The 26,000-nt window shown below is 41.5% G+C and overlaps 1 protein-coding gene across 6 annotated transcripts in view; it reads right to left on the reverse strand.

Annotated features, from left to right (window-relative positions):
• The window catches only part of LOC138981201 (histone deacetylase 4-like), a 158,328-nt gene that overhangs the window by 85,937 nt on the left and 46,391 nt on the right, over positions 1-26,000 (reverse strand). For 4 of the 6 annotated variants that reach the window (XM_070354043.1, XM_070354045.1, XM_070354046.1 and 1 more), the window contains exons 5-6: positions 16,864-17,021; positions 9,101-9,163 (exon numbers count right to left, since the gene is read on the reverse strand). In XM_070354043.1, coding sequence (XP_070210144.1) covers positions 9,101-9,163; positions 16,864-17,021 — 221 coding nt within the window. The remainder of the gene's footprint in view (positions 1-9,100; positions 9,164-16,863; positions 17,022-26,000) is intronic. The other 2 variants (XM_070354042.1, XM_070354044.1) reach the window with 2 other exon arrangements.

A 26,000-nucleotide genomic window follows, 5' to 3' on the forward strand; every position in this document is an offset into this window, starting at 1 on the left:
CATGAAAACGTTCTAAATCTAGAGTTACGCGAACAGATTTTACCAGTTTTCTCATCGCAGAGTTTTACTTCGCCTCATTTCACGACAGAAGAAGTACTTCAATTACAGCAGAACAATTTGTTCTTCTTTTATCCTTTTTTTCAATTTTTCTTTTTTTAACCTCACCTGGGCATTCACAACTAACGTGTTTCGTTTAACTGCAGTACAACCTTTGGGCCTAAAGAAGAAATTCTCTGTACACAAAATGTCACTTTTTAAGAAAGTGATGACGCTCGCTAGCGTCTTGCCCTTTTATTGCTCTCATATCCTACTTTCCCCTTTACTTTTCAATGTAATAGCAGTCTATGTAAGCTTAATTTGAATTGGCTTTGTGTCTGTCTCGATCGGTGCTGATATATATTTGGCGACCCTTAAAATGGAATGCCTTCAGCCCATTGCGGCCCATTGTTACTGCGCATTGATTGAAACCTTTCCTTGTTGCAAAACAATGAATCCTTTCCAAAGGTTGCGTTCTATTTCAGGGACCTGACAAAGGAAAAGAAAATTAAGCTTAACAGCAAGAAGGTGTTTGAAATCTTGTACCGAGTTTCCGCTTTTTACTTATTTGAGTGAGTTTTTTTCTAGCCCTGACTTCTTAGTCATGCTGCCCTCGTGGGCCGACAGTTCTTTAGAGGTTTATTTGTGTTTATTGTGAATGTGTCGATGTGAATGTGGCAATTTGGTCGATGGACACTGAGAATAAAGTAAAGTGAACATTCAAGAAATGACTCATATAAATTAATGTTGTTACGATTTTTGAGCAGTATGAAAAGATTTTACAGACACGACAGTACTGAACTTAAACACTCAAACTGATACTTAAATTCTCTATTGGAAACAGGAACGCTCTATTCTTGACCGTTCTGTAATTTATTCAGGCGAGGCATGAAGTTAGCATGTTCACAATGCACTGGTTACCATTTTGTTAACAGCTTCAAGTAACCTATTGTTCGGTAACTTTTTTCTTTTTTTTTTTGACGTTTGGGAAGACGCTTAAGCGTGCCCTTTTAATCAATAACAATAGCATTATATGTTTAAAAAGATTACTGCGTTATACGCTAAATTGTGACCTACTTTCACTGGTTCCTTTATAAAGAGAACATTACTTTACTTGATCTATATGTATACGTTCCACGCTGAAGGGCCATATCAGGGCGGTGCTGCTTTGACATTGACCGTGCGCCACACACAAGACAGAAGTCGCAGCACAGGCTTCATGTCTCACCCAGTCACATTATTCTGACACCGGACCAACCAGTCCTAGCACTAACCCCATAATGCCAGACGCCAGGCGGAGCAGCCACTAGATTGCCAATTTTAAAGTCTTAGGTATGACCCGGCCGGGGTTCGAACCCACGACCTCCCGATCACGGGGCGGACGCCTTATCACTACGCCAACCGTGCCGGTTTCCTTTATAAAGAGAACATTACTTTACTTGATATATGTATACGTTCCACGCTACGCTGTGACATACTTTCACTGGTTCCTTTATAAAGAGAACATTACTTTACTTGATATATATATATGTATGCGTTCCACGCTACACTTTTTTTTTCTTTTAACGCTGCAAAAAAAAACAAAAGAAAACTCCAAAAAGTTGGAATAGTATTTGCCTGAAAGTCTTAATTTCGCTGATGGACTCGCAACGATTGGCCTGTGCAGACAAACCAAACTGCACGTGCCTTGTCTGACATGCCTTGCACTCATCTCTCTCTCTCTCTCTCTCTCTCTCTCTCTCTCTCTCTCTCTCTCTCTCTCTCTCTTTCTTCTTCTTCTTCTTTGTGTTTGTGTGTGTGTGTGTGTGTGGAAGGGTTGTTATTTGACGTATCACGTGCTGACAGGAATTAGCTGTCTTTGATGTCCTGGTAAAAGGATCAAGACAACAACAACTGCGAGTTATGTTTCGGGTAGTCGATACGTTATCCGATCCCCAGTCTCCGCGCAAATTGCACAGTAGCAAGGCCAACAGACGGTAATCTAAAGGGGAATCATTGATTTTTGTTTTAAAGATGATGAACATAAATTTGATTCTCAAGGTCTGGCTTCTTTACTGCTTCTTCTTGTGAAAGGTAGCAAGAAACTGGCTCCGCATAGCAGACACACACTGCATGCCGTCCTATTGAGAGTGCTTACGACACTTTGCTATCATAAATCAATATCAGGGCTATCAAAACATTGTGTCCCTGCGTTCTGCACGCACTAGAAACAAAAACAATCGTACTAAAAATTCACGGAGGGGGTCCCGCGACGCACTAAATCTAAAAAAGCGGGTTCCGGGACGCACCCTATATCAGTTGTCACGAGTACCGTCGGTACCGTTTTTTCCAAGATTATCGAAGTTTCTCCTATCTAGTCCTTAATAGACAACAACAACAACAAAAGGCCTGTAGGACAGTAAGCCTCATCATCATCATCATCATCGTCGGTACCGTTTCAGAAAATGTTCTGCCAGATCTGTACAGAAGCAAATTTACGGAGTTAATCTAAGCGATATGACCACAGGGATGTTGCTACAAATTCATACCTATAGGACAGATGTCCTGAGTTCTTCAGCATTAATAGGACATTTGACCGCTTTCAGAAAGTGTAATAGGACATTATGAATTTGCGCCAAACAGCTTATGACACATGCCATGGAATTGTTCCAAAGTCATGCGCGCACACACACACACACACACCCACGCGCGCGCGGTAGAACACGCACATAATATAGTAAATACATCAACACAGTGTGCGTATAATGTTGTATTTGTTTAGTTTCAAAGAAACCACAAAAAAGAAACCAACATGAACTACTTCAGAGCTCTTACTTTGATTACAAACTGCATGATTTGGATAAAAGTTGAAAACCAAAATGATCGGTTTGATCCAATGCTGATCTTTTGCAGGCTTTAGGTGGGTTTTTTCAGCGGCATAATTCAGTGCTTCGTCTCGTATCGAAAACAAAAGCAGACGACAAATTTAGTCAGTTGGAGTTGTCTCCCGTACTCCTGTAGCATGCACTGATCTAAAAATAATCCACAAACGGCGCATACCGCAAACGGTTCGGGAATTCCCGACAAAAGAAAAGATCTGCACGCGGCACTGGCAACTTCAGTGTCAGCTGAACACGAGAGCGTTCGGTCTTTTAGAAGATTTGTATCTTGAAATGAAAATTGACGAATATCGCGCTGTCCGAAGGAATGGAGTACATATCGGACAATGACCACGCTCAGGCTAAAACGATAGGACATCTGACCGACATGCGGCAATGTGAATCGGACATTTGGGGATTTTCATCGTAAAATGTCCGATGTCCGACGCCTAACGACATCCCTGTGACCATAATGGTTTTTTTATGATCGGCTCATTAAACTTTCAAAAGTCAACATTACGTTGAAATGTGCGCTCAAAAATCATGTGTCGACGGTGAATGTGCCTTCTGAAAGCAAGAATATGAACCTCCTGGTCTTGAGACCCCAGGGCTCCCCATAGCGCGCGTCCCTGCGTCCTATACGCACTAGAAGCCGAACACACGTACTAAAACTTTATGGAGAGGGTCCCGGGACGCACTAGACTTTAAAAGAGCGGGTCCTGGGACGCGCTGAATTCCTTTATCGTGCGTACCGTAGATACAATTCTCAGACTGCAAAATTCTGCAGTTGGGGGTTCATGGACCCTCTAAAAATTGAAAGTGGGGGTCCCGGGACGCACTAAGAGGGGCGTCCGTGAGAAGCCCTGGACCCTCTAAGTTCAACTAAGGGGGCCAAAGGACCCTTATACATTAAAAATGCGGGGTCCCTCTAGGTGGAGCGTATGTGGGGAGACCTGAATATTGTACGACTGGTCCATGCAAAAAATGTTTGTTCCTTTCAGTCGGTGCTTACTAAGACTAACACGGCGTGGTTTGTTTTTTCTTCAAATAAAGCTTTAAATGTCAAAGAAAGAATGCATCTGCGTTTAAGAACTGCTGAGAGGCCTCCAGGTGCGAAAAAAATACAACCCGTTGAAAGATGACCGTGGTTTTTTTTTAAATTCTTTCTTTCTTTCTTTCTTTCTTTCTTTCTTTGGTGTTTAACATCGTTTTCAACCACGAAGGTTATATCGCGACGGGGAAAGGGGGGAGATGGGATAGAGCCACTTGTCAATTGTTTCTTGTTCACAAAAGCACTAATCAAAAATTTGCTCCAGGGGCTTTCAACGTAGTACAATATATGACCTTACTGGGAGAATGCAAGTTTCCAGTACAAAGGACTAAACATTTCTTACATACTGCTTGACTAAAATCTTTACAAAAATTGACTATATTCTATACAAGAAACACTTAACAAGGGTAAAAAGAGAAACAGAATCCGTTAGTCGCCCCTTACGACATGCTGGGGAGCATCGGGTAAATTCTTCCCCCTAACCCGCGTGTTTTTTTTTTTAAATTCTATCATCTCTGTAAAAACTAAATCTAAAATACCATCTCTGTTCAAAATGCATACATTTTGAAAAATGCATACATTTTGAAAAACCGTAATACCTTTCATATGGGATAAAGATACTAGCTCGAAACTTCATCTGTAATAATAACAGTTACTTCAACTATTTGCACTAGGCTTCTCCGAAATAGTGCATTTCTTACCCTTTCTGAGTGTGAATCAAAAGGTTTTTTTCCCTTTAAATAATTACAAGCAGATAAGATTGAAAAGAAATGTGTGTTACAGCAGGTGCATGTCTTCTTTACAGTGTCTAAATAGTTACAAGGACATTTAGTTTTGTTCTTGGCAAAAATAGATCAACCACGATGCTGACGTTATGTCCAAGAAAAACCGACAACACTGTATAATTTTCAATTTCATCTTGACAACACATCAACAACGTGGGGGTGTATCGAGAACACCGGATGATGACAGCATCTCCGAAAGAGGAAGCAACTAAGAACCCACGGTGAGAATAATCCAAACGATCGAAGTTTTCCGGACGAGTTCAGGCGCAGGTGTCCCTAGTGACGTCATTTCCTGTACACACTGCAGGTGTCTGAAGCCTTCAGGCAAAGGCAACCAGTTCAAACAATCCTAATAATTTTTCTCACCTCAGGTTTACCGTCAATACAATACATCAATACATCGTAAGTCAGCAAATTAGTTAGTTGTTACCACGTGGACCACTGGTTCAGTTTTACCGTGGGACAAAAACTGCAGTCTTGCGGTCGTATATTCTTGTCACTGTTTTCAAATACCTCATCATTTGTCATTTAACTACGATGCAGACTGCACAAGTTGTTTATACAATTAATAAAAACGTTATCATCAATTTGAATTAGGTTAACAACAAATAATCTCGAAAGGGAACACATTAATAAATGGATGCCGCTAGTTTGGCCTTGCGTCGGCAAATGAAAACTGTTTTGCGGTCGTATCTTCCTGTTACTGTTTTAAAATTAAACGAAGTTTGTGGGCTTTGCTTGCTCTTCCTGGTTTCAAGCCTCTTAAGAACATCAAGGACAGATCTGCACTTATACATTTCCTTATACTGTAACATCTCCTTATCCTTCGCAAAAGTTTACAACTAGCTAATCACGCTCTAGAAGGCCTTGTCTGTGCCTTGAAAGTAGGCTGTTCCACCAAAAAAGGCTGACGCTTGTATAAGCTACATGGCCTGTCAGGGGATTTTATTATTTTTCATACTGCTTATCAGCTACAGAAAGTTGCCAAAAGTGTCTTTTATGTATTCGCAAGAAAACTTCAAGGCTTTCCGTATCATCTTGAAACTTCCCCTTCTTCTTCTTTGGCAACCAAGAAATGAAAGCAAATAATTGCACTACATCAAGAAGAAACTCTGTTAATAAATCATAAATAATTAGAACATTTATTCATTTCATAATTTCAAAGACAACCAGACAAAGGACACACAAAAAGAAAGAAAGAAGGACACACACACACACACACACACACACACACACCCACACACACACACACACACACACACACACACACACACACATACACACACACACACACACACACACACACACACAAAGTGACGCCTGGGTGACGGAAAAAATAGGCCAAATCATACACTAAACATGAACTCAATAGATGCAGTCAAATCCTAGTTATTAATGTCTAGTTTTATTCGAAGCGCTAGGAGCATTAGAGGTACAGCTGTTAACTTTTTACGATCGCATGATTGTGAAATAATGACTGCCCGATAAAAATAGTAGACGTATGAAGAAAGCAAAGCAATGAAAAGAACTGTGCCGAAACACCTGTTACTGATCAGATCAGTCTTTTTTCTCCTTTTACTTGTCCTGCTCTGTTGTATGAACTGTACTGTTTATACTCCTTCTTCTTCAAAATGAGGGAAAGCGAAATAACAGTAAATCAAATGCGTCAACAGCTGTCAGTTAATCACAATGCAGCCAGCAGAGATTATTAATACAATTAATCAAAGCGTAATTATGAAGTCGAATATAGGTCAACAACAAACAAATCCATTTCACAATCGATTCCCTTTTCTTGACCCCAAAACAACTAAAAACACCAATCACTACCTGTGATAACTCACGAAATAAACATGCAAATATTCATAGAAAAGTGAAACTAATACCAACAACCAAAAGCCCCAACCTACTGGGAGGGTGTGGGGTGGATAGGTTGGTGAGGTGGAGATGAATACCATTACGATCATTAACATGACCCAACCACTATAAGAAAGAACAAGTCGCGTAAGGCGAAATTACTACATTTAGTGAAGCTGTGGAACTCACAGAATGAAACTGAACGCACTGCATTTTTTCACAATGACCGTAGTCCGCCGCTTGTGCAAAACGGAGTGAAACTGACGAGCCTGTTTAGCGCGGTAGTGGTTTCGCTGTGCTGCAAAGCACGCTTTTCTGTGCCTCTCTTCGTTTTAACTTTCTGAGCGTGTTTTTAATCCAAACATATCATATCTATATGTTTTTGGAATCAGGAACCGACAAGGAATAAGATGAATTTGTTTTTAAATCGATTTCGGAAATTTAATTTTGATAATAATTTTATATTTTTAATTTTCAGAGCTTGTTTTTAATCCAAATATAACATATTTATATGTGTTTGGAATCAGGAAATGATGTAGAATAAGATGAACGTAAATTTGGATCGTTTTATATGAACAAAAAAATTATTACAATTTTCAGATTTTTAATGACCAAAGTCGTTAATTAATTTTTAAGCCACCAAGCTGAAATGCAATACCGAAGTCCGGCCTTCGTCGAAGATTGCTTTACAAAAATTTCAATTAATTTGATTGAAAAATAAGGGTGTGACAGTGCCGCCTCAACTTTTACAAAAAGCCGGATATGACGTCATCAAAGACATCTATCAAAAAAATGAAAAAAACATCTGGGGATATCCTACCCAGGAACTCTCATGTAAAATTTCATAAAGATCAGTCCAGTAGTTTACTCTGAATCGCTCTACACACACACACAGACACACACACACACACACACATCAGTACACATACACACACACACACACAAACACACACACACACACACACACACACACACACACACACACACACACACACACAGACACACATACACCACGACCCTCGTCTCGATTCCCCCTCTATGTTAAAACATTTAGTCAAAACTTGACTAAATGTAAAAAACACCATCGTCAACACATATAACGAACAAACGAAAAGGATTCATACACAATTATGCATTTCTCTGGAAGTTATCGTGGCTAAAGTTGCTCTCATTATCCCGATGGAAAATACAAAGAAAACAACAGGTCTGACATTGATACAAACGACGCTGTGTTTCATTAATTCCACGTGCACTTTAGCCTCAATAGCTACTCATCTCATTCGCAAAACAAAACAAAAATGTGTTACCCCTAATATGCAGTCTTGTCTCTTGAACATAAAAGTACAACTACTACTAGCAACCACAGATACCAGCTAATACATACATGTACCAACTAACCTGCAGGGGTTGGGAGGGTGATGTAACAAAAGGGTTAGTGATGGTGATGGTGGTTGTGTGGCTGAAGGGGATAACTACAAAAAAATTGAATCTGCATACGGGCAAACCATGCAAGTGCTCCGGATCCGGTAAACAACAATGACGTCTAAAACAACAATGACGTAAACAACAAAGACGAAAAACACAAAAAGTGGCAGAGAAAATGTGAACAGAAAGGGAAGAGGGTGGGGGGGGGGGGGGGGGGGGTTGGGAGAGGGGAGGTGAAGGGGTGGGTGAGGAGGTTGAGGACAGGAAATGAGGGATGACACAGTTGAGGTTTTCACAGAAAAAATGCATAACATGAGTGACTCCAGAAAAAAAGGTGCCCACATGACCGAAGCCTGGAGTTGGCCGGACAAGATAAAAGTGCGAGGTGTATTTGGAATGAAGAAGAAACGAAGTAACATGAATGCGTAAGAGTTCTGTTTGATACGTAACCTTATGTGACATCATACCTTTATTGTCAGCTGTCATTAGTTATGAAAGTGATAGTAAAATGATGACCCCAAAAAGTTGTGTTTACTAGCATGGACAGCTGTGGACATATTTAGTACGCTGCCATGCCCATCACAGGTCTTTGCTACTGCAATTTCACACTGAAGGAGCACAGGTAGAGAAAAGCGTATTGCCGCTAGCTCAAACATAGGCTACCACGCCAACCGCACCAGATCATCTGAGACTTGGAGCAGGCAAGAAAACAAGATCCAAACTGCATGCAAAGACAAGACAAGACGGAACAGAATATAACAGACCACACCAGAGCAAGACACATAAAGCAAGACACACACAAAAGACAAGGCAATGCAAAATGGCATAGCAAGATGGGGTCATTGCGAATCATTCAAATACACGGACATGAGGAGGTGATAGAGAGTGTGGGGGTGGGGGTGCGTTTAGATGGTGGGGATGTGAGTGGGAGTGAATGAAAGATGTGGGTGGGTATGGTGTGAGGTGAAGTGAGGAAGGAGAAGGGTGTGGGGGGGGGGGGGGGTGGGGGGTGGGTGATACACAGCAAGTTTGTGGAGTTAGAAGGTGGGGTGAAAGGAAGTGAAGAGAATGAAGGGTGAGTAAGTCAGTACCTGGATATGCTCCTGAAGCTGTTTCTCATGCTCTTGCTGGAGACGCCTCCGGTGCTGCAGGTACTGGAAAAAGCAAGGCCACAAGGCGAGGTGTCACACAGTCGTTTCTTTTCTTTTCTTCACGTCATCATCATCACCAACAAGCGCAACAACCATCTCAACAACAACATCAACAGCAACAGCTCCACCTCACCACCCGCACCCACCGACCCCCTTCCCCTCCCTTTGTCTCCTCTTTAACCTTCACTGAACACAACTCAGTGACATCCATTGGCTATATATAAGTCAGTGATGCACACTCATACCCACAGGCACTGAGGATGCACAGAAGCTATAGGAACCCTCATAGCTTTAGGAACCCTCATAACTTTAGGGGTGTCTGGCGGTCAGTGTGGCTTTACTATGCAATACAATAATTACGACTGGCTGACTTCATAAGATCCGTCCGCTCTCCCCACGGTCTCAAACGTTTGCCGAGATCGATGGACAAGGTGCATTCACAGTGTCTGAGACTGTGTCCCCTTCTATAATATCTACTACAGTCACACCTGCCCTGTAGACCACCTCTTAACAACGACCTTCTGCTCACGTAGGTCCCTTGGACGGTCGTTGTAGACAGCTTCGACAGTATATCGGCCGGCTGGGTCACGAGGGCTCAGAAACTCTTGACCTTCGACTCCCTCTTTTTTTTTTTTTTTTTTTTTGGGGGGGGGGGAGACATTCCGATTCGTACAACAACTGTTAGACAGCGAAGTAGGGGATGCTTTGCATGCGTACATGAGAGAGAGAGAGAGAGAGAGAGAGAGAGAGAGAGGAGAGAGAGAGAGAGAGAGAGAGAGAGAGAGAGAGAGTAGAGTAGAGCGAGAGTAGAGCGAGAGAGAGAGAGATTATGACAGACGTACAGACAGAGAAACAGACATACAGGAAGACAGACCCACCGATAGACAGACAGAGAACGACGTCGAAGAAGAATGTAATGAAAATGTCAACGACTAATGCCGATAACGACGACGATGACGACGCCTATAACGGAATAGAACAGCAGATGCGAATGCGGAAACAAAGTCAAGAGGAAGGAGAAAAGAAGAGTTGATACAGAAAGAACAAGTCGCGTAAGGCGAAAATACAATATTTAGTCAAGTAGCTGTCGAACTCACAGAATGAAACTGAACGCAACGCAACGCAGCAAGACCGTATACTCGTAGCATCGTCACTCCACCGCCCGTGGCAAAGGTAGTGCCCGTGGAATTGACAAGAAGAGCGGGGTATTCGTTGCGCTGAGAAGGATAGCACGCTTTTCTGTACCTCTCTTCGTTTTAACTTTCTGAGCGTGTTTTTAATCCAAACATATCATATCTATATATTTTTGGAATCAGGAACCGACAAGGAATAAGATGAAAGTGTTTTTAAATTGATTTCGAAAAAACAATTTTGATAATAATTTTTATATATTTAATTTTCAGAGCTTGTTTTTAATCCGAATATAACATAGTTATATGTTTTTGGAATCAGCAAATGATGGAGAATAAGATAAACGTAAATTTGGATCGTTTTATAAATTTTTATTTTTTTTTACAATTTTCAGATTTTTAATGACCAAAGTCATTAATTAATTTTTAAGCCACCAAGCTGAAATGCAATACCGAAGTCCGGGCTTCGTCGAAGCTTACTTGACCAAAATTTCAACCAATTTGGTTGAAAAATGAGGGCGTGACAGTGCCGCCTCAACTTTCACGAAAAGCCGGATATGACGTCATCAAAGACATTTATCAAAAAAATGAAAAAAACGTTCGGGGATTTCATACCCAGGAACTCTCATGTCAAATTTCATAAAGATCGGTCCAGTAGTTTAGTCTGAATCGCTCTACACACACACACACACACAGACAGACAGACAGACAGACAGACGCACATACACCACGACCCTCGTTTCGATTCCCCCTCGATGTTAAAATATTTAGTCAAAACTTGACTAAATATAAAAATTAAACGATGTCCAAGAAAAAGAATAACAGAAAGAAATGTTTTTAATCATATGAATTGAAATGAAAGAGAACAAAGGGGGGGGGGGGGGGGGACATAGAAGAACTGGAGCATGAAACTAAGAGTACACAAATGAAGACAATGACGTTCTATGCAATAAAAATATACATTCATATTTCACCCAGATGTTTTACATCCTGTTTCATGTAAATCAGTTACGCTACGGGTTTAAAATTAAAACTTCCTCCTTTGAATCACTATCGCCTGTCGGCATTAAGTTTCAATGCATACATAATTCTCTCTCTCTCTCTCTCTCTCTCTCTCTCTCTCTCTCTCTCTCTCTCTCTCTCTCTCTCTCTCTCTCTCTCTCTCTCTCTCTCTCTCTCTCTCTCTCTCTCTCTCTCTCTCTCTCTCTCTCTCTCTCTCTCTCTCTCTCTCTCTCTCTCTCTCTCTCTCTCTCTCTCTCTCTCTCTCTCTCTCTCTCTCTCTCTCTCTCTCTCTCTCTCTCTCTCTCTCTCTCTCTCTCTCTCTCTCTCTCTCTCTCTCTCTCTCTCTCTCTCTCTCTCTCTCTCTCTCTCTCTCTCTCTCTCTCTCTCTCTCTCTCTCTCTCTCTCTCTCTCTCTCTCTCTCTCTCTCTCTCTCTCTCTCTCTCTCTCTCTCTCTCTCTCTCTCTCTCTCTCTCTCTCTCTCTCTCTCTCTCTCTCTCTCTCTCTCTCTTTCTCTCTCTCTCTCTCTCTCTCTCTCTCTCTCCTTTTCTCTCTCTCTCTCTCTCTCTCTCTCTCTCTCTCTCTCTCTCTCTCTCTCTCTCAACCGTTACCATTTCAGACAAATATGATTTTTATACGCCGAGGAATAAAATTAAAAAAATTACTTGAAGAAGAACATTTTTGAAGAGCATCGTGACACATTCCCTATGAACTCTTGTGTCAGGAAATGACTTGTGCTGGTAAAGTGGAGTTGCCTTAAAAATGGAACCTGAAGAAGTATGCAAAAAACCCAAAAAAACAAACAAATACTCAAGAGATCTCATTAACCGAATTCGACTATCGGTTTTTGTTTTTGAGTTGTTATTTTTCTTTCGCTGAAGAGTGTCTTTTATTTATGCACTAATATATCTTTTATCTATATACTAATCTTTTATTCATAATGTTTTCTTAATTTCTGTCTTTTTATATTCATTTGAGTTTTGCCCAAGTCAGCATTGTTCTATTGCATAACCAGACGCAAAAAAATACACGCACAAATTCAACAGATAAAAATTTTCTCGTGGTCATAATCGCCTTCGTGTTTAAACTTCTTCTTCTTCTTCTTCTGCGTTCGTGGGCTGAAACTCCCATGTACACTCGTGTTTTTGCACGAGTGGAATTTTACGTGTATGACCGTTTTTACCCCGCCATTTAGGCCGCTTTCGGAGGAACGTGATTAAGCAAAACAAAACGCGTTCTCGGCGTGAACACGCTCTCGGGCAGAATATCCTTACACTTTACTCTTCATCTTCCCCAATACATTTCTTCTCGACTATTTTTGTCTGCTACGCTGTCAGATTATTTTTCCCGATATAATCTTTCATGACTTGGGATCTCTCGCACAACATGATATCCACCAGCCCTCCATGATTTTGCTATATTTGTAACAAAACTTGTCTGGGTGAGAGACAAAAAAACGGGAAATATATTTTTTTTTTACCTCTTTACATGTGCTTTTAACTTTGAACAAGAAGAGCAAACGCTCGATCGAGTCACTTTCGCAGTTCTGAATATTATATGAGGCATCAGATGGACAGGAAGAAATTGCTATTTCCGGCCGGCCGGACAGACTAACACTGACCGATTACATAGTCACTTTTTCTCAAGTGACTCAAAAATGAATAATCTTCCGGGGAAGAAAAAAAAACGTCATAGGTTTATGGACTAACATTAGAAAAAAATCATGATTTCGCAAGTATACAAACAAATAAACGATTGATACAAGTTTGATAAGTTTATATGATACGGCTTTTATGATATTTCAAAAGAAGTCTTTTTTTATCGCTTTCAGTCTTTCTGTCCGCGTAAAAAAAAGCACTGGTTTCAGGATGCGATGGCCCACATTATAGTCAAGGTTATTCCAGAAAGAGGAGGAAAAACTTGTTATTGTATGGCCACATGCCCGAACAATAATAAGCTACGAGCAGATCGATGTTTCAAAAAACCAAAAATGGAGGAAAAAAAATTGTGTTAGAAGGAGACGAAAATAAAGCTAGACAGATTAAGAATGTGCATGTTCCGAAAAAAGTCAAAGGCGATTAAAATGTCGACGTTCGAAGAATTATATTAACGTTTATCAAAAAATGACAAGATGACATAAACTTCATAAAAGAAAAAGAATGATTACAATAAAAACAAAACAAAAACGTGGCAAAAAATTGGGTGGCAGGACGACAGACCAATTTCCAAGGCTGCAAGAGGGCCGTACCGTAAAAAGATGTCTGGAACATGGCAGCCCAAATCGCTAATAAAGGATTATAACCAATCACAGCTGTCTTCAATGCTATTTTTGTACTTTTACACACGTCCACTTCACGCCCACTTAAAAGCTAAATCTAGCTGCACGTGTTTATTAGCAAACAAAAGGCGGGGGAGTAGTAGGAGGGGATAGAATGGGGGAACAGAGATTAAATTCGTCTGCTCACGTTTTTGTATGGGATTGTTTTACTCAGATTAACCTCCGTTTACACGGAAAGAAAAATAACTCGTTGCCTGGTGAAGTAGTGAAAAGAAGAGAAAGTGAACGCATTCATTAACAGATAGAGAGGGAGAGAGAGAGAGAGGGAGGGAGAGAGAGGGGGAGCGAGAGAGAGAGAAAGAGAGGGAGAGAAAGGGAGCGAGAGAGAGAGAAAGGGAGCGAGAGAGAGAGAAAGAGAGGGAGAGAGAGAGAGAGAGAGAGAGAGAGAGAGAGAGAGAGAAAGAAAGGAAGAGAGAGAGAGAGAGAGAGAAAGAAAGAAAGAAAGAAAGAAAGAAAGAAAGAGAGAGAGAGAGAGAGAGAAAGAGAGAGAGAGAGAGAGAGAGAGAGAGAGAGAGAGAGAGAGAGAGAGAGAGAGAGAGAGAGAGAGAGAGAGAGAATGCTTTGCTACATCTATTGCTGTCACTGTTAATATAATATCAGCCGAAGCGATCAGTTGACATAACGTAATCTTGTACAACAGAAAATATGTTCGTGTTCAAAGATATAGTTAAATCAGTATTTCCGAACAAAAGTGTTTTACAATCCAGAGCGTGCGTTGGCAGACTATTGAATAAAATGGTTCTATGTTCTTTAAATTTTGGACAATGTAACAAAAGTGTTCAGCATCTTCCGGGCGTACTCCACACGTGCATTCTAAATTATCAGAGAGGTGTCGGTTAACAACGTCTTGTTGCAAATCGCTCATATTTAATCTCAACCTGCTGTGAAATACCTGTGCCTTACGGTTGCCTAAATAATAATACTGTGGAACAACATCTCCAGTGGTCAAAAATCTTTTAAATTCACCAACTGACTGCGTTTGTCGTATATTTTCTGAAAGATTATTCCACAAAGCTGTCGTTGAAGGAAAAAAAGAAGATTTACATAACTCACTTCTGCATAATGGAACCTTACGTTCAAGAGGGCGTCGTCTGTGGTAAGGATTTACATCGGAAACCAAGACCGGCAATTTGGAATATAAATATGCTGGGGTTAAACGATTTACAATTTTATAGTACAACAAGAGTTTATGACGACGTCGCCTTTCTTTCAGGGGCACAAAACCCGATTCATTATACAATTTTTGGTGGCTTGTACCACGAACTGCGCCTACAATAATTCGGATTGCATCGAGATGCAAGGTCTCCAACTCGTCTGCTAAACACTTCGTACAGTTATCCCAAATAACGTCCGCGTAATCAAACAATGGTAATATAAAGGACACTGCTCATTTCTAAGACTCACAAATTACTAAGGATGAAGTGTTGCAGAAAGCCAGAGTTTTGCTCAGCTTTATTTAACCGTGAAGAAATCGATGGCCATATATCCTAAACACTGGCAGTGGTATCTTTTTTTATGACGGCGGAAAAAACCCGCAATAAGGTAAATTTCATTAACAACAAGAAAAAGAGTCCAACAGTATGTCTTCATGTGAAAACAAACCATCGTTTCCATTTGACACATTACCTCCCTGACCTACCCCCTCTCCCCCAACTCCATATTCCAATGAATGTCTCCAGTCATAAGATGACACATATAAATGAGAGACTGCTTCCATCAGCAGAGCTACAGAGCCTCATTTACTATGTCAAGAGTCGAGGAGGATAGCATACTGGCCCACTATAATCGTCTATACGTAAGAGTGTGACCGCCATAAACGTTCGCCGTACGGCATCTTCATTGGTTTAAACAGTGTTTATTCAGCATCTTCATTGGTTTAAACAGTGTTTATTCAGCATCTTCATTGGTTTAAACAGTGTTTATTCAGCATCTTCATTGGTTTAAACAGTGTTTATTCAGCATCTTCATTGGTTTGAACAGTGTTTATTCAGCATCTTCATTGCGCACAAGTCAACTTAACCGGACCCTGACATCATCGTTTTTCTTATGAAATCGATTGCAAACCCCTCAACTCATGTAGCTATGGCAATCGTGTGAGTCACCGTCAACTGTAGTCGCAAGGGATATTCACAGTAAACTTGCGAAGCACCATGGCTTCACTACAAATAGCTTGCATCATGGCATAAGAGAAAGTGAAGATTGAAAGATTTTTCTTAAACACAAAATATAACAAGTAAAAAAAATCACAGTCGTAATGCAACAAGTACATTAATATGTGAAGGTAATAGCGCAAGACATAGCTTTATTCACATGATGAGAGCTTTAAAGCACATACCATTATGTTATATAGTTTCTGAGCGGTGCTGCTGTTCACTTCGTTCTTGAAAAAGCATTATAATGTAAAATGATGTTATTCACGTGACAAAAAGCATTATAATGTAAAATGATGTTATTCACGTGACAAAAAGCATCTGATTGGGGATTAGGCCAAAAAAAAAATAGGTCTGTTTACGGTAACCCGACCGACCCTATTTTTTTCGCGCGACCCTAGACTTTTTTTTGGCATTTGGGGAAAAAAAATAAAAAATCTTGGGGTTTTTTGCAAAATAACGTAAAAATATGGTTTTTTGAAAAAAAAAAAAAAAAAAAAAAAAAAAATCCCGACCTACCGACCCTATTTTTGGGGCCTATGTTACCGTAAACAGACCTTTTTTTTTTTGGCCTTACACCAAAAATGACATGTGGACTTGTTTTGGTGTCTTTGGTCTCATGTTTACAATACCACCCCCACCCACAACAAAATATTCACAAAAACACCTGGAATCGAACAGTTGGCTTGAGACTCGTGAACCTCTCAACACTGAGAGAGAGCAAGTGTCCTTGACGTTACCAACACTAACTTTTGAGAGATTCCCTTTAACACAAAATCAAGAGACAGTGTCATAAGTTCTTTGATGACTAACTTCAGCCACAAGGAACTGCCTCATAAATATCAACATTATCCCTACAATGCACACTTTACGTCGCTGACCACAAAACAGTTCCACACGTCATTTTTGGATGCGACCCAGAATTAGCATAGCTCCATCATCGTATGTTAACTTCTGTGATGCATTTTAAGCCAAGCTTAATAAATCTATGTTATTTTCATGAGGAAAAAATAAAAAAGACTGCAACTTAAAAAGCAGTAGAAGCATATATGTATATATATATTACACAACCTCTCTCTGTCTCACCTTGATGTGTTCTTGCAGTTGCTTCTCATGTTCTTGCTCCAGTTGCTGACGCTGCTGCTGGTACTGATGCAGCAGAATCTGGTGCTGCAGCTGCTGTTGCTGCTTGAGGGAGGACAACTGCGTCTGCAGATGCTGGTCCACTACGTCCCCGCCTCCTGCTAAAATGCACAAAGGATTTCATGTTACGCGCCAGTGACCAGTACAGTACATGCCGGTATCACAATGGAAAATGGTCAAGGAAGAGAAAAGATTTTCAAGAACACTTTCTGCTCTGAATGGAATGAAAAAATGACGATTTACACAATAGAAGCTTTCTCAGCAAACAAAATTGAGTCCTGGCTCCTGCAAGAAATATCACTCTGTGAAATAAGCCTTGAGTCTCATGTCTTCCTCAGTATGTGATTTATAAGTCAAGTGAACAGACAGTATTTATTCCAATTTTCTTAAATCTGCTTGGACACCTTTATGATGGAGGCAGAGAAAATATATGGTACGGTAGAGAACGAATTAATTTAATTTCAAGCGAAGTTCACACCATGCTACCTGGACCTATTAATCCCCTTGCAACTCAGCGTGTGATTCTTACATCTTTTGCGTCAACTTCTAAAGTTAGACAGTAACATACATGTGTCAACTCTCCTCTGGTGTAAAACGTTCACACCTTGACCTTAATAAATTCTGGAAGAATAAAACAGAGACGGGAACATGACTTCTTGCATAATTATGACCAAGACTTCTGACATGGTTGGTAAATATGCAAAGAGGCGCAAGCGCATAAGGCACACCAGACAAGCAAGAACTAGACTAGTGGCAACTCCACAAAATCCTACCATGCGTTCTGCGAGCCTTGCAATTTGTACTGAACACATTCATGTCCCGCGTCCTCTCTGCGATTTTCTTTCTTCTGTGTGTGTGTGTGTGTGTGTGTGTGTGTGTGTGTGTGTGTAACTGAGTCAATGTAACGTTACGCGAAAGTGACGCCAGGAAACGCGTCCTAAGACACATAAATAAAATGTTGTCAGTCTGAGACTGACAAGAAGACAGAGATGACGCCAAGACCACACATTCTGACCTTCAAGTGACGGCACGCTCAACCGTTTCATCTTCCTCTCATTATCAGAAAACACAAGACTGATGACCAAAAAAAACACCTCCCCCACCATTCAATCCTATTCTACCCCCCCCCCCCCCCCCACCCCACATCTCCTCCGCCACTCTACTACTACTCATGCATCGCAATGGAGCACCTGATTTTGCACTTACACACTGTCACACTTCCGTCCACGCGTTAATTAGCCGGCCTTAACCATAAAATGTCCCTTTCGTATAGGCTTGCAAAAACCACACGCGTGTTACACAATTTTCAACTCCTGAACCTTACCACTAACCACTCCCTGTCGCTGTCTGTCTGTCTGTCTGTATCTCCCTCTCACACTCTCACTCACACACTTCTCCCTCGAGGGGGGGGGGGGGGGGGGGGAGTTGAAGCTGAAAGAGTAGATGGGACCTTGAAGGCAAATACCCAGACGGGAGACATTCCTCACAAAACAGGGTCACTGTCGTCACCTTTGAAACGATAACATGCGTCACAGTTTCCTTATTAGTGCTCGTGCACCTGAGTGTGTGTGTGTGTGTGTGTGTGTGACAACCGCTTGTTTGTTTTAAAAGGAGCATACATTCCACGGACTTTGTTGTCTACCCAGCAGAGCAAGTTCCATTAGCCCCCTGCATACATGCGGGGTCTTCCGCTACTTTCCTCAAACTATTCGGGTCGGTTTTTACAGATTTCATTCTGTCAGTTTGTCTGTGTGTTTGTTTGTCTGTTTGTTTGTCCGCAAGTAGATCTCTGGATTTGTTTGATTTTTAACAGTGTCATTTTTTGCTTCTCTTTTTCTCAGTGTGTGTGTGTGTGTGTGTGTGTGTGTGTGTGTGTGTGTGTGTGTGTGTGTGTGTGTGTGTGTGTGTGTGTGTGTGTGCGTGCATGCGTGCGTGCGTGCGTGCGTGTGCCGTCGATATACTTCAAGCCCAGGTGCACACAAATCTGCGCTGCAATGCACAGGTGCGGCTGCCCGTGTTTCCTCACTCCATCGTTTATCAAACAGCAAATCGCACTCCCGTTGTTGTTTTCTTTCCACGTCACTGTATATGTTTTGCTTTTATTCCCGGCTTCAGAGAGAGAGAGAGAGAGAGAGAGAGAGAGAGAGGGGGGGGGGGTATTAACCTCCGGGCGTCTAACTAGCAATGTTTGTCTTAGTGCGAAAGGTGCACACACCCTCTGATTGTTTGTTTCCTTGTGTGTGTGTGTGTGTGTGTGTGTGTGTGTGTGTGTGTGTGTGTGTGTGCGTGAGTGTGTGCGTGAGTGTGTGACTGTGACCGTGTGCGTGACTGTGCGTGCGTGCGTGCGTGCGTGTGTCCGTGCGTGCAAGCGCGTGTGTGTGTACACGCGAGCTCGTGTGTGGTTTTCTAGTTTATTTTTTATTTTTTAGATTTTGATCTGTACAGCGCCTGGAGCTGTGATCGCGATTTGAATAATAAAATGCGGTGAAACGAGCACCTGGCCTGATATTAGGACAGCCTAAAAGCATTGCCGTGCCATCCCTGCGACCACAATCGAATGTATCATTAGTATCCACGGACGGGTCAAGTGGTAGTATACGTATTACATGTACTTGCACTCTAAACACCGAACATCCAATTTACACAAAACCTTGCATACTATTCAAGACGCCCCGAATGAGCTGTCAGTCACTCACACAGTCATCCACCTTCTTTCATTCCCTCACAACTACTTCCGTCACTGGGATTCCAGAAGGTCACACAATTATAATTCATCTATTTCTCTTCTCTGCTGCAGCTTACGACTATGTCAGGCGAGACTTGCCAGTTATTTAGCCTTGCCCCTAGGCTCGTCACCACTAAAGCCCAATCTACACACATCTTGGTCCGCCACAATTAAAACCCAATATACACATATCTGGGCCCATCACAACTAAAGCCAAATCTACAAACATCCGGGACCGTCACAACTAAAGCCAAATCTACACACATCCGGGCCCGTCACAACTAAAGCCCAATCTACACACATCCGGGCCCGTTACAACTAAAGCCCAATTTACACACATCCGGGCCCGTCACAACTAAAGCCCAATCTACACACATCCGGGGCCCGTCACAACTAAAGACAATCTACAAGAATCTGACCCGTCACAACTAAAGCCCTTTCTACACACATCCGGGCCTGTCACAACTAAAGCCCAATCTACACACAACTGGGCCCGTCACAACTAAAGCCCAATCTACACACATCCGGGCCCGTCACAACTAAAGCCCAATCTACACACATCCCGGCCCGTCACAACTAAAGCCTTTTCTATACACATCCGGGACCGTCACAACTAAAGCCAAATCTACACACATCCGGGCCCGTCACAACTAAAGCCCAATCTACACACATCCGGGCCCGTCACAACTAAAGCCCAATCTACACACATCCCGGCCCGTCACAACTAAAGCCTTTTCTATACACATCCGGGACCGTCACAACTAAAGCCAAATCTACACACATCCGGGCCCGTCACAACTAAAGCCCAATCTACACACATCCGGGCCCGTCACAACTAAAGCCCTTTCTACAAACATCCGGGCCCGTCACAACTAAAGCCCAATCTACAAACATCCGGGCCCGTCACAACTAAAGCCTTTTCTACACACATCCGGGCCCGTCACAACTAAAGCCCTTTCTACACACATCCTGGCCCGTCACAACTAAAGCCCTTTCTACACACATCCGGGCCCGTCACAACTAAAGCCCTTTCTACAAACATCCGGGCCCGTCACAACCAAAGCCCAATCTACACACATCCGGGCCCGTCACAACCAAAGACCTCTCTGCACACATCCGGGCCCGTCACAGCCAAAGCCCAATCTACACACATCCGGGCCCGTCACAACCAAAGCCCAATCCAAACATCCGGGCCCGTCACAACTAAAGCCTTTTCTACACACATCCGGGCCCGTCACAACTAAAGCCCTTTCTACAAACATCCGGGCCCGTCACAACCAAAGCCCAATCTACACACATCCGGGTCCGTCACAACCAAAGCCCTCTCTGCACACATCCGGGCCCGTCACAACCAAAGCCCAATCTACACACATCCGGGCCCGTCACAACTAAAGCCCAATCTACAAACATCCGGGCCCGTCACAACTAAAGCCCTTTCTACAAACATCCGGGCCCGTCACAACCAAAGCCCTTTCTACACACATCTGTTTATCAGCTCGCGCGGGTGCGACGGGACCTTTCGCGTGGAGTTCACATACATACATGCGCACCTGTCTAGAATTTCAACCTGTCTCATTTCATTTGCAAGTCCGTGCTAAATGTCAAGGAAGCAAAAGTAGTATAAATAAAAATTTAAAAAATAAATAAAACGACGCAAGGAATAAGAAGAGCCGACAAAGATAATAAACACAAACAAAAAAGCAAGAATAAATAAACAAAAATCCGACCATCTGTGGATACCAAGAGAATAAGATCAGCTGTCAGGGAAATATCTCTCTGCTTTTCAACAATTACCAACCACAAAACTACACTACATTTCATGCAAACACCCCAAACGGACGGATCCGGGGTAATAAAAAAATATAACTGAAGCGTGCCTGCTCAAGAAAAAGCAGTTCAAGCTGAGCAATGTCTGTGATCTGAACATCAAAAACAGGTTGCATCGACGGAAGACTGAGCTTTTGTTTTTATCAGAATTTGTATTTCGTTTTATAACATTCAGTCAAGTTTTGACTAAATGTTTTAACATAGACGGGGAATCGAGATGAGGGTCGCGGTGTATGTGTGTATGTGTGTGTGCGTGTGTGTGTGTGTGTGTGTGTGTGTGTGTGTAGAGCGATTCAGAGAAAACTACTGGACCCATCTTCATGAAACATCACATGAGAAATCCCAGGTATGATATCCCCAGACCATTTTGTTTTATTCGATACATGTCTTTGATGACGTCATATCCGGCTTTTGTGAAAGTTGAGGCGGCACTGTCACGCTTTCATTTTTTCAACCCAATTGGTTGAAATTTTAGTCAAGTAAATTTTGAAGAAGTCCGGACTATGGGATTGCATTGCAGCTTGGAGGCTTAAAAATTAATTAATTAGTTTGCTCATTAAAGTTGTCATTAAAATCGATTTTTCACAACCAGATTAAAATAGATTGCATCGTATTCTTCATCAAATTCTGAATCTGAAAATATGTACATATGTCATGTTTACTCTTTAAATGTGATCACAATTAACACAAATAGCTGAATTGGTACTACGATTAAGATGTGAGAAATCGATCCAAAAATTATTCATCTTATTCGTTATTATTTCCTGATTAAAAAAAAATATATATGTGATAAATTATGTTGTATTAAAAACAAGCTCAGAAATCTAAAAAAAAAAAATACAGAAAAGCGCGCTTTCCTGCTTACCACAATACGCTTGTGCGCTTTTCTGGCTTGTCAATTTTAATGCGTGTTGCACGGGAAAAGTGGGCGATTTCTTGCCGCGGGGATTGACGAAGCGTTCAGTTTCATTCTGTGAGTTCGACAGATTGACTAATGTAATTTCCGTTAGTCCAAACAGCTGCCCGTTGGCATACTCGGAGGGATGGGCAAGAAGGAAGAACCGGTGGTGACAAATCGTTTTAATAACAGTCGCAGTTAGACATCTGCGATCGAAAAGGATGTCCCTTATTTTTGCAATAGTGTCAATCACCTCGGCCGAATTTTATTTTGGACCCGCAATCCTGCCAGAAATAACTCTTGTCTTATAATTTCTTCCGCCTACAAAAAGATAAGTGGTGTCGGATAATGGAATGGGAGGGTGTGTGGAAGAGAGAGAGAGAGAGAGAGAGAGAGAGAGAGAGAGAGAGAGAGAGAGAGAGAGAGAGAGAGAGAGAGAGAGAGAGAGAGAGAGAGAGAGAGAGAGAGAGAGAGAGAGAGAGAGAGAGAGAGAGAGAGAGAGAGAGAGAGAGAGAGAGAGAGAGAGAGAGAGAGAGAGAGAGAGAGAGAGAGAGGAGGGGGGGGGGGGGGGTGAATGCCGCAGAGAAGATTGAAGTGATGTATTTCAGACATGACTGAAATAGTAATACTGAGAAACAAAACTAATTGTATTCTTGGTTTTACGTGAACGCAGCGTATGCACCAGCGCATTAACAAAAAATGCTGATCAAAATTGCTGACCAGCCTGCTATCTTGCTGGACTAGGTAGGAACAAAATCCCAGAATTTACTAACGTCAGGTCAAACACACGCACGCACGCACGCACACACACACACACACACACACACGTCACACACACACGTCAGGTCAAACACGCACACACACACACACGTCAGGTCAAACACGCACGCACGCACACACACACACACACACACACACACACACAACGTCAGGTCAAACACACGCACGCACGCACACACACACCCACACACAATTTTGAGCGAACACGATACAATCTCTGTTTGTCGACTTGAGATTAAAGAGTATGGCTGTGATATATTCTACTCATTAAAGGTCTGTAAAGTTGGAGGTATTTTCTGTTGTCTATTACCACTGCGTTCAACAAAAAGTTAATGTCTATTTGCGAATTCATGCATGTAATAATCATTCATCTGAAGATATCATTTAACTATTAGAGCAACACAACAACAACAACATACAACGGGCAATAAATGTCTGTCTGTCTTGGTGTCACTGTCTGTACCGTCGTTCGAAAGTAATCTAGAACTCACGAAAACATAAATCATGCGTCGAAAAAAGACCCAATACCCTCCTTTGTTTCTAGATGCAAAAATATAACAAAATCCTGTTTCGTTGGACCTCATACGTCAGAGATAGCCTCCGGTTTGTTTTTGGGTTTTTTAAATATCACTTGTCGTCAAAACAACCATCTCACATCATAAAGGCATTTTGATCCAGAGATCAGACATTAACACGCTGAAAACTTGGAGGAGAAAACTGTCCAGCTCTGACTGCGTTTAGACAATATCTCTTAACCAGCTGCTGGCTTGCAAGAAAACGTCTGACTTCATTTCACTTGAAAATGATATTGGGGGGTTGGTTTGTTGGCAGGTTTATGTTTTATAAGTCCCTTTAACCGATATTGGTGGGTTTTTTTTTTTTTTTTTTTTTTTTTTTGGGGGGGGGGGGGTGAGATGGGAAGGAGAATGAGAGATTGGTTATTCTTCAGAGCTCTGTACCATTTTGTGACATGCATTTTCAGTATATTAAAGGATTATAATGTATATTAAATGGCAACTAGAATGTAATCATTTTACTTTTTTGTTGTTGTTGTTGTAATATTCAAGTTAAATAATGATACACTAACAGACATGCAACAACAAAAATAGTATATATTTTTGCCTCCTTTTGTTTTAATTGTTAGTATTTCATATAACAAACAAAATTTCGTTACAAACTTTGGTTTCCATGTTACGATGGTGATGTAATTTGAAACCCTTGTAATTTACCTAAGCGTATATAGACAAACAAAATGTGCAAGTATAAAAAATGTCTATTTCTTTCTCTGCAGGCCTAGGATAAACATGGAACCAGTATCTATTAATGAAATCAATGTGTATGGTTAAAATGTCTCAGTTAAAAGTAAATAAATATCACCATAACATGGTGTCCACTGGCACACAGCTCTGGAGAATGCCCCAGAGGCGGAAAGTGACAGACAGAGGAGCACACAGGCTCCTTATTTATTTATTTAATTTATGTGTGAGGGTACAGTGCGACAAAACAGATTTTTGTTAAAAAGGTAGTACTGAGATATAAACACCCGAGAGAGAGAGAGAGACACTGACACTGACTGTTTAATTGAATATGGGCCTACAGCCCCTTTCAATGGGGGGGGGGGGGGGGGGGGTACACATGAATCACAGGAAAAAATAGAAAACATGATATTTAAACGTATGCAAAATACACAGTGGTTTGTTCCAAGCTTTCCTCTATCAATAATCATGCACATCAATGCTGCCTAATATATACATACAACCGAACAATAAATACAGCAACAACAAAACCTTCAGCGACAATTAATCCTCATTATTATTTAACATTGACAATCTTAACTGAAATGCAAAAAACAAAAACTTTGCTAAATCTACAATTGTTTCTGTGTCTTGTTTTTTTAAACATGGTAATCATACTAGAGAAAGAGAGAGAGCGAGAGAGAGAGAGAGAGAGAGAGAGAGAGAGAGAGAGAGAGAGTGAGAGAAAGAGAGAGAAAGAGAGCGAGAGCGTGTTTGTTTGTGTGTATATGTCTGCGTGTGCGTGTGTGCGTGGCGTGCGTGCGTGTGTTACATTTTTCTTGTTTGCTTTTTGCCCTCGCCTACGACAGAGAAAACCTGTCATAAATTTAAACAACAAAAAACAAAATAAGAGTAGAAGAAAGAAACAAAAACAAAGAAAGATGCGCTGCATACGGTCATACCTGGGCGTCGACTAGAGTATCCCAAACGGTAACAGAAGTTGAGCATGGTTGACGGCAGAACGTAACACTAGTTCTTCAATGTAAAAGTCATAGAGTCGAATCACAACACTCCACCGGTACACCCATTATACTCCGAACAGAATCAGATGAATGACAGAATGTAGAATGTATCCATGCGAGCCGAACACAGCATGGCACAGCAACACGATTTCTCTCACCCTACGTGTAAAATTAGACAATAGGGAGATTTAATAAACGAAACGTCGGGACGTTTCGTTTTGAAGTTGTGGTAAACGTCATCATTTCGGGGGTCTCTCGCTGGAAAGGTGAAGGTCAACTGAAACGGAACGTGGAACGTCAAAACGCAGTCACGTTTTCCACCCCCAAAAAACGAACAATATTTCGTCAACTTTTGTGAGTATTTTTGCACACTAACAGTTTTATTTGTTGGCCATTTTATGCATTGCTAGATTCATCAACCCTTTCACAGTCTTTCAGCGCTGAGAATGTGTTCATTGGAGGTAGACAACTGTTGTGAACTGAAATATTTTGAAGGGTGCTGATCCTGGTACATTTATCCAACTTCATGGTGAAGAAAGCAAATGGCGAAGCAGAAGTAGGTCATCGCATCGAATTTTTATTCTGGCTTCGTA

This window comes from Littorina saxatilis, linkage group LG12 (genome assembly GCF_037325665.1).
Source record: "Littorina saxatilis isolate snail1 linkage group LG12, US_GU_Lsax_2.0, whole genome shotgun sequence".
Classification (NCBI taxonomy): Eukaryota; Metazoa; Mollusca; class Gastropoda; order Littorinimorpha; family Littorinidae; genus Littorina; species Littorina saxatilis.